Genomic DNA, 10,427 nt, shown 5'->3' on the forward strand with positions numbered 1-10,427 from the left:
TCGCTCGTGCAGCACTGTTTCTCTTCATGCAAAAACAATGCAAGAGTGCAAAGTTATCGGGTTTGTTATCAGTTTTCTCCATCAACCTAAGTACCGAGGAGAACGGGTGTGCACCGTGCACGCCGGGCCACACTTGGTCAACGTGTGTGTGTGTGCAACATTTTGTGTAGTCACCAACAAAGTGCTTGATGTGATCTTAACATCATTACCAGTAACTGATAGCTGATCTGTTTTTTTTTATAATGCATACAATACAGTCATTGGGTTACTGACCGTGCATTATTTTTTTTATGTATCAAATTAAAAAAAATGTTTTAACTGTCTGAATTGGAAACTTTAGTTTCCAATCAACTACATAGTAGTACGGTGGTGTGTACAGATGCACTTATGGTTATCAAGGTCACTCAGGTTACTCTTTTGTTTTCGCAAACAATTAAAAAGAGGATTTTTTTTTCCATTAGTATGCCATATGTCCGTAGTTATTAAAACAGTCACTTTCTAGACCTGGCCTGTAATTTAGTTCTGCCTGTTTTGTAATAATACGATCATAAACAGGCGCAGACCTACACACACACACACACACACACAAATGTGTACAGTTGTGTTTGGTCCCTGAGCTATTTTACCCAATGAAGTTAGGTTCAAAGGTTTCTATGAATTTAGAGAATTTAGAACAGATGACTTTATTTTCATTGAAAAAGAAATGAATGAAAACCACACACTGTTGCATTGAATGGAGATGTCATGGAAAGTTTACCACCAGAACTAACAAACAGGAAAGAGGTATGCTTTCGTGCGCGTGCGCGCGCGCGTCTGCGTGCGTGTGCGTGCGTGTGTCACATCTCCATTCGTGGTGAGGCTCGTGATGAGGTCACAGCACACTGAGGACTGCGCGAGGATAGCCGTTATAACCTCAGTACCTGTGGCTTCCTCCACCGTAGTCTCACTTCAGCTCTGCTCCGGGCTGCCGCGCCTCCTTCCTCCTCTGTACCTTCCTTTTGTCTCGTCTACCAGACGCCGAGGACCCGATAGCCTCCGCTCGTCTGCTTCGTCTGAGATTGAGGAGCCAGAGGCCTTGCTTTGTAGGTGAGAAAGAGGGGGCAGTCTGACCTTCAACCCCTGCGGAGGTGACGAACTTGTCCCTGCTCCCCGTTGCTGTGACGCTGGAGGGGAAGCCCGAAGGGCGGACATCGGGAGAGTTGCAGTGTTAATGGGTGTTATTTGTTTGGTAACTGCGAGCAGGAAGTCTGTCGGTTGTCTGGACAGTCAGTGGAAAGTGGTGGTGTGAGTCTGCCAACTCTGTGGCGTAGTGTGGACACTTAAGGATGAATTATTCAGATGGAGAGGTGTTTCTGAATCATCTGAAGAGGGTTTGGATTAGTCCGGCGAAGAGGATGAAGTAGTGTGTGTGTGTGTGTGTGTGTGTGTGTGTGTGTGTGTGTGTGTGTGTGTGTGTGTGTGTGTGTGTGTGTGTGTGTGTGTGTGTGTGTGTGTGTGTGTGTGTGTGTGTGTCTTAAGAGTAGAAAGTTAGAAAGTGGGTGGGTGGGGGGGGGGAGGCTGGACTGCACCCATAAAGCTGAGCCAGAGTGATTTAAATGTCATTATTGTGAGATGCAGTCGGTGCATTAGGTTTTATCGGTTGTCCAATTGCCCTCTGAGTGGTTTTAATGCACCTTAACTAACAACGCAAAACCAGATGTCCCGACCCTCTCATGTAAAGCTCGGAGTCTTCTTCAAGGAGGAGGAGGAAGGTATGTTGCTCAAAGTAACTTGTGACTGCTGTTTGGGGTTGGGTGAGAGGTTAACTGGATTTACGCGAAACCCAGATTTTGAGGGGGGTAACGCAGGAATTGAATGCTCTTCAGTACGAGAACAACTTGGTTTCACGTTGGAGGAAGTGAATTTTGGTACAACTTCACAATAAGGCTACCCTTATTAAAGGGTTTATGAATGGTTTATAACCGGTTTATTAATTTGGTTATGAGCACTTTATAGATCATTAATGGGCCGTTTTAACACATTAGATAAAACGGGTAACAGTGACCTGTTGCTTGCCAAATAGTGAGCCTACATAATAGCTGATGATGGTGACAGGTTAACATGCTGACTGATAAAGGGACAAGATAAAGTATTGATAAGCAACTAGCAGGATCTGCTAAGCAGCTAGCAGGATCTGAGATTTAACAGAATTGATGTATAAATAAAAAGTGTGCAGTAAAGCCAGCTTGCCAAATAGTGAGCCTGCATCGATGTATGAAAACTGTTATAACTTCACAGAAAGTTGAATCAGTTCATGCATAGACACGTGTTATAACTTGTTTGATTGTTAATTAATGATTTATAAAGTGTTTACAACCTAATTAATAACCTAATTATAAACCATTTATAAATCCTTTATAAGGGCCGTCATATTGCGAAGTGGCACCGTGGATATAAACTATATGAGGAATGTTATTATTACTATAATAATTGAACTTTATTAAATGAAAACTTAATCGTTAAGATTTGAGATTATCCTAAAAATTAATTTTTGATTGACTATATTAAATGTTAGCATTGCCTGATAGCCAAATGAACAAGTGCCTTGGATGACTTGTACGGCGGCTAATCTACACGCAGCACAGTTTGGAGGTCGTTTTGCAGTTACCAGAGATGCTACATTACCTTTAGAAGCAGAAGCAGAATCAGAATCATGTTTATTGGCCATGTAGGTTTGCACTACATGGAATTTGACTCGTTTCGTGGCCCTCAGTATACTAAACATAAAATAACAACACTACAACACAACAATCTTCAGGTATACACACAATTGATTATATACAGGTGAAATAAGAGATGATAAAGTGCAATGGTGCAGAGAATATACCAGAGATGCTGAAACAGATGTTAGCAGGTTACTTACATACATGCCTGAGGTAGATGGACATGACAGCGTACCAGTATATGTACAAAACACGCTTTATTAATATATACTCATTTAATAATCATTTTATATTATATATATATATATATAAATCCAGTGATTCAAGTAAATTCTGTTTGAGACAGTACAAGCTTGTTTCATGCCATAAGCAACCATCAGCTGTCAATAAAGTTACATGGGAGAGAACATCATTAACCACCTTGTCATGCACATTACGTGCACAACGTCTAACGGGGAAGGGAGAGGTGCCTACATTCAAAAATTCAAAAACACGTGATCGCTAACGGTCCAGTGGGGGATGGGGGGGTTGGTATTTGTCTGTTGGCATGATTTATTTATAATTACAAAATAGGTGCTTATATCTATGCCTGTAGAACTGCTGGCCAATTCATTCCTGTTATTCAATGTGGACATTCCTGGTTTGCAGATGGTCAAATATTTTGCAACTTGACATAGACTACACATTCTGCCGGTTGAACTGATGTCTATTACTGTCTCGTAGAGATGTTACTTGACTCACTTGGTTACTCAGCTCCTTATTTGTTGAGCACTTTTCCTATTGCTGAGTGTTTCTTTTAACAAAGTAATATATATATATATATATATATATATATATATATATGGCATTTTTTTCCTGAAACCATCAATGGTGTTGTGAGTGCTCAACTAATGAGGATCCGCTCGTGATATATATATATATATATATATATATGTGTGTGTGTGTGTGTGTGTGTGTGAGATATATAGTATATATATATATATATATTTCATAGGGTTAGTGGTTGCATCAGGGAGGGCATCCAGCGTAACATTTTGCCAAATCATTATTTAGATTTACAAGACCATACCGGATCGGTCGAGGCCCACATTAACAACGGCTGCCATTGGTGCTGGGCCTTCACAGGGTACCGATGGAAACTATAAAATCCTCTGTGACGACCCCTGAGAAACAGGGAATAAGCTGAAAGAAGAAGATATATATATATATATATATATATATATATATATATATATATATATATATATATATATATGCATAGCCTAAATAAATGATAGGCGTATGACTCCGTAGATGAAAACATATAACGTAGAGGTTGAAAGGCACTGACACAGAATTAAGGCAAAGTGGACAAGTGCTGTGAATGTGACAGTGAACCACTTCATAAACAGTCAGGCTGTGCTGCTCATTGCCACTCAGGTCACATTTATGCCCCCCCCCCCCCATAATGACTGTCCTGAATGTGTCCTTCTTTGCTGTCCATCTTTTGACATGTGTCAAGGAAATATAAAAGAAATTGCTTCTTTTAAAAAAAAGTGCATTGCCTCCATTCAGCTATTTTTCACCATGTGCTAGTCAACATCCGAGCACAGCAAGACACCAGCCATCTTCATTAGCCTTTAATCTGCAAGGATGTGCCGTATAACTCAACTGTGAACGATGATGCTTGAGAGGGAGAGCGCCAGCTCTTGCTTTACAGGGAGGGAGTTTGTCATTTGTCTGTCAGGCTGGATGAAGAGGACTCCCGTTTGGGCCTCGCTGACCAGCGTAGACCAGCTGGCCCACGTCCTGGTTTAGTTTCTGAGGGGTTCTTTCCAGGACTGTCCAATCTGAGAATGGTGATTTGCGGCTCAATCTCAGGTTCGTCAGCCCATGAAAGGCCATTCTCGCCCCGGTAGGCCCACGGAAGCGGAAGAAAGCGGAAGAAAGAAGACCTCTGAGCCGGCCCACCTCGGCCAAAACCACATGAGAGGGAAACTGCACCCTCAACGCGTTACATTCACGAGGAACCGTTTGTATGCTTGAATATTCGCACAACAAGGTTTCGAAGTAAGCCGCTCGGTGAGCGGGGTGACTAATGCGATGATGCTGTGTACAATACATATATACATGTCCATATTCCTGGGGAAAGATTCAGTTGTGCACGCGTGTTGGGTGTATGAATTGCATTTCACTGCTGGCTGAAGTGGGACCTTCTGTGAGTGTTGTCTTTGTTTTTCCTCTTAACGTCACACAGCTAGGCCCTCTCCCCATCTATTATTGAGTCAGAGTGCATATCACGCTTCCAGTCTACTGTCAAAGTGTGCCTAATCGAATTGCTCCAGGAGACTATAGACGAGATAAAGCACCATTCGGACCGGGGTTTCTGTGCACGAAAAACCCTCCTGTCCTCCTATATGTAAGATTTGCAAGGCAGCCGTTGTCAAGGGACGACGGTCAGCTTAGGCTATGGCGGCTTTTACCGCTAGAGGGCGCGGTGTGCGCATTAATCGGAGTCCCCCCCCGCCCCCCGCAAAAACAAAAGCATTATTTTAACTTCTATCGAATGTGTAGCGCTCGTGAAGCACAGGTTCAACAACAGCTGTGAGATGCGTGTGAAGGCGGCGTCCTCGTGGTGGAAATAATGTTATGCGGAGTCTGTCCGCAGCTACAACACGGCTCGTGCCGCCGGTGATTTGACGCGCACGGGGCAGCGACGGCGCTGCGCAGCGCCCGGGGCTGCGCCGACGCTGCGCAGCGCCGTCAAAGGGCTGCAGGAGGACGCTTGAGTAACGTCGGCTAATTTCTGGACTCTTTTTTTTTTCTCCTGCGTCACTTTGGGTAAAAGCATCTGCTCAATGAGAAGCTGCAAATGGAAATCGTAAATAAGCCTCTGAAAAGCCGGTCCACGTGTTTGCCCCGTCTGCTTTTTTTTTTTAATGCATGCGTGACACTTGTTTCAAAGCAAGCCACTCAAGGGGCTGAAATATGACACTGATCTTTTTTCTTTAGTCGAGGTTAGAGTTGTTTTTTTTTTCTTTCTGAAACCCTGTGCAATCAATGCCCCAAAATTTAACCTGTAGACATTTGTCATATGTGAAATAATGGATTGTACACTTATATTGTTGACTGTGTCATATTTTGCATGTATACAAACATGTGTATGGATCAGCTGTCAAGTGTCCCAGAAAGCCTCTTCTTCTGCATCATTATATATATATGTGCTTCTATACTTCGTTGTGTATCGGGGGACTTGTTTTTTGTTTTTTTTTGCTATTGCAGTTGTGGGTTTCCTGAACGCGTTGTGAGTGAATAAAGAGCTCAGAGGATAGTTGTGAGTTAAATGAGCATTTACTTAACAAATCACCCCCCCCCACACACACACACAAAGCACACTTTAAAAGTAAAACAATTCTACTTCCGCTGCGTGGAGTGGCAACAAGGGGGCCCGTGTGAAATGGATCCTGTGTGCAGAGGGAGGAAATCAGTGCTACACGGCTGAGACATAAAACAAAAGAGAGTTTAAAAGTCTTCATGCGATCGATACCGGAGCTGTGATTGACAGCTGTCAAGAACCCATAGCATGAAGTACGCCTAGCAGATAAAAAGTGAGGGTGGATTAAAAAAAATGATGCCTTCATTGATAACAGGGTCACATTTTGGTAAAAAAAATGTTGGTAAAAAGTCACAGCTTTTTTTTTTAACTCTAAGTTGCAGTTTTATCCCCATACATACCCAAACTGACCCGCTCACTCACGCCGTGGGACCAATAGATGAAGCACGATGAATCACGTGGTGCACACGTCAGCATTTCATTTCCTGCCACCACGGCCACAGTTGCACAATCTGAATTCAGAATATTTTGGTCATCGATCTTCCCGAAAAATTGGGCTGCACTTAGTTGCGACGCGTACTCGGGGCCCCCCTCTGCCGGTGAAATAAATTGGATTACATGGCATTACCGCTACGTATGCGTGCACAAGCACACTCCCATAACAAACACCCTTTTGGAGTGAAAGAGAGAGGAAAACACAGCAGAGGACACCCCGGTGACCCCCGGTGACCTCTCCTTCATCAGGGTTAAGGGTCAGATTGGGATCCGGCTCTCCACGGACAGATTAAACCCAAGTCACCAAGGTAACACTGTGTGTCACCGGGGCAACCGAGGTCAACACAGCGAGCGCTGCAAGATGCTGACTCCCACATTAGAAATGCAGAAGGCACGATATTGCTTGCTTGGTTTCCATTACCATCAGTTTAGCCATGTTCTCACCAATAAGGATGCAAACGCTGATTCAAAATAAATGTGTTTACCAACATATTGTGTGGCTGTGTGTGTGTGTGTGTGTGTGTGTGTGTGTGTGTGTGTGTGTGTGTGTGTGTGTGTGTGTGTGTGTGTGTTCATATTGGCCCAACACACGCTGACCTGTGTTGCCCCTGCAGACGTTGTCTGTGAGTCAGCTGACCCGGGGTTGAAATGTGCAGGCCAGGGCCGTGTCTCTGCAGCTCGGCTGGCTGGGGGTGACTGAGCGAGCAGGTGTGCGGGCTGAAAAGCCAGTTCACGGTGATGAAGGGTGAGGTAAGGCGGCCGCGATACAGCAGGGATCAGAGCCAAGACCAGTACCAACTCATGTTACCCAAGTGCAGTGCACATAGAAGGATCTCTCGCTAAAACGACAAATCCAATTTTCAAAAGTAATAGTAGTAGTAGTAATAATAATAATCACCTTGTTCTTATAAAACATTCACTGGCATTCAAATCAACCGTGTCAGGAGTTATTACTGAAGTTGTGAGTCGTCTATTTCAGGTGCTACGCTTACAAAACATTCGTTCCCCTCCCCGAGGCTCGATAATCCAAGGTGTAGTCTCTGGCACAATACAGCCACCAGGTTTGCCCATGAAAACTGAGTCAGAGGTGTTTTACACTGCAGCAAAGGGGGAAGAGAGGCCGTGTCTCTGCCACATGACAGGCTTCCACAGCAGCAGCCACTGTACATTTAACAGCGTGTGCATCTGTCCATGTGTGTATGTGAGTGTGTGCATCCATGCATGTGTGTTTGTGCTAAAGGTGTGGTGGGGTCAGTTGGTTCCAGCCCGTGGAGAGAGTCTTCAGGGCCAGGGAACTGTGTGTGTGTGTGTGTGTGTGTGTGTGTGTGTGGTGGGGGTGGGGGGTGGGGAGGTCACTTCCCCTTTCCCTGCCTCACAGCTTCCTGTGACCGCTTTAACCGTTAACCACACCCTTCTCCCCTGCCCCCTACAACAACACCCCCCGCCACCTCCACAACACACCAAACCCCAGATTACACTTCCCTCATGCTCGCACACACGCGCGCGCGCACACACACACACATGCACACACATGCACACACACACACACACAATCTCCTCTTTCTCCTCTATTCCCTGGCCAACAACTACACATGCTTCAACAATAGCCTTTTTCCCCCATAGTAGTCACACCTCTTTCCACTCTACTCCACACCCTACCCTTAGCACAATCCCCACCTCCCCTTCTCTCCTCTCTCTCTCTCTCTCTCTCTCGCTCTCTCAGCCTTTTTCCTTCTCTTACTTTTGGATCCCAGGCCCCAAACTGCTAGCTAATTACAAACCCTGCTATCTAATTATGGAGGTGCGTTACAAAGGTGGGTGTGCGCAAGCGCAGGTCTGTGCCGGCGCCGCCGTGTGGTTACCCAAGTAGGATATACCCAAGTTGTTAGCGTGACATGCTACGGCTACGTGTACAAGGGGCTTTATCTAAGTTGGTCCCTGCAACCCTCCCTCCTCCCCCCCCTCGAGCTCGGTGCCAGTTTCACTTCCTGTCACCCACCACCTCCGTATCACTCAAACACATTCCTTATACAAGCGCCGCGCTCACCTCTTCGCTTGGCAACAGCGTGGAGAGGCGGCAGGCAGGCGGGCTCTCCCGTTATCATGTAACGCAGCATAGCGTTGCGACGAGGGGGGGGTTCTTTCCTTTTTTGTGTTTTTTGAGAATGAACAACAGGTTGGAAAACTGTACCAAAAAAAAAAGAAAAAGAGAAAAGGTTGGAATGCAGCACCCACGAGAACACGTCACACAACACAATGAGCGTGTCACGCTCTACCTTTCTCCCTTCTTTCCCGCGTGGCGTGGAGAGCCACGCTGCTCTGGTTTCACGGCACCGGTCACGGTCAGATTTCACCCGCCGCGAAATGCGGGTAGAGACCGAGACGCCGCAAAGGGAGAATTGTGAAGGCGCTCTTCCGCGTCGTCGTGTATGTGAGTGGGTGTACATGAGATTGTGTGCTCTGTGGAACGGCGGGAGAACGGGGAGTGTGCGTGCGTGTGTGTGTGTGCGCGTGTGCGCGCGCGCGTGTTTTGGGGGTGAAAGAGAAACAGAAAGAGAGAGAGAAATGGGGTGGTGAGGTGGAGGGATGGATGGGTGGGGTGGGGTGGGGTGGTGGTGGTGGGGAGGTTGAGTCCACTCCTCTAAAGGGAGTGCTGTTCCCGTAGGGGAGAGTAGGAGTGGGGTGGAGTGCAGGGAGTGAGTGAATGTGGGGGAGTGAGTGTGGGGGTAGCTAGGCCATCTGGACTGTGAGGCTGGAGAAAGAACGAGAGAGAGAAGGGGGGGTGGAGGGAGGAGGGACAGGAGAGAGAGAGAGAGAGAGAGAGAGAGAGAGAGAGAGAGAGAGAGAGAGAGAGAGAGAGAGAGAGAGAGAGAGAGAGAGAGAGAGAGAAACCGATGGTGTACGAGAAAGGATGGAAGATCCCAAGGTATCCAGGAAGAAAGGGAGGAATGAAGGCAGGGAGTGGAATTTTTCTTGTGGTCATTACGCCGAGCATTTCCAACGCCAGACGTAATGCGGCGGCATTGATTGGGCCGGAGTGAGAGACGGAAAGAGAGACGGGCACCGCGTCTCTGAAATTGACGGGCACCGCGTCTCTGAAATTCCTTTTGATTTACGTGCGCGAAGTCCGCTGACAAGATTTACGTGCGTTTACAGCCTCCACTTGTGTTGTGTGGCGCAAAACGCGGCGCGCGGGAAAACAGCAGCAGATGCGCGGCTCTACCCGGCGATACACGCGCAATGCAAATGAGATGTGAAACGACACGGGCGCGGTCAGAGACGTTTGTCAAACCAGGCAGACATGACGAGTTACACACTGACACACGTGTCCCACCTGCTGGGAGGCTGACAGTCTACCCTGACATGACAGACACTCCAGGGGAGGCTGTCTTGGTCTTGCCGGGTCGCAAGAAGTCAAGACGTTCTCTGGACTGTCACGATTTCCTCCCTACCCCCCCCCCCCCGTCTGACCCCGCACACTCCCCACCTCCGCCCCCCCCGGCTCCTCCCGCCTTTTAACCCAACACATGCCCAGCCCTCTCACTCTACCACGTCAATATCATCCCCCTCTGACCCCGAACCCCCCCCCCCCCCGAAAGACCTCCCACCCCATCTCAGCCACGCACACACACAAACAAACAGTATGTACACACACACACACACACACTGCACTCCCCAGTCCTCACTGGCCAGAAAGGTCGGCAGGGGTCAGGAACTAGTGACTCCCTCACTCACGCTCCTTCCTTTTCCTCCTGACCCTTCTCTTGCTCTATCACAGCTCCCTCCATCTCTCTCTCTCTCTCTGTGTCCTCAGCGGCAGCACTCATCTTTTCCTCTCGTTGTTTTGACCCACTTTCTCTCCCTCTCTTCCTTAGTCTCTCTTTCAGCTCCTTCACTGGCTCTTGGATGGTGTATTG

The 10,427-nt window shown here is 47.0% G+C and overlaps 1 protein-coding gene across 1 annotated transcript in view; it reads left to right on the forward strand.

Moving 5' to 3' along the window:
• The first annotated feature begins 1,696 nt into the window (after window positions 1-1,696).
• The window catches only part of LOC130108392 (zinc finger and BTB domain-containing protein 46-like), a 17,527-nt gene continuing 8,796 nt past the window's right edge, over window positions 1,697-10,427 (forward strand). Inside the window, exon 1 of the mRNA XM_056275302.1 lies at window positions 1,697-1,751. Coding sequence (XP_056131277.1) covers window positions 1,697-1,751 — 55 coding nt within the window. The remainder of the gene's footprint in view (window positions 1,752-10,427) is intronic.

Source organism: Lampris incognitus, chromosome 2 (genome assembly GCF_029633865.1).
Source record: "Lampris incognitus isolate fLamInc1 chromosome 2, fLamInc1.hap2, whole genome shotgun sequence".
NCBI lineage: Eukaryota > Metazoa > Chordata > Actinopteri > Lampriformes > Lampridae > Lampris > Lampris incognitus.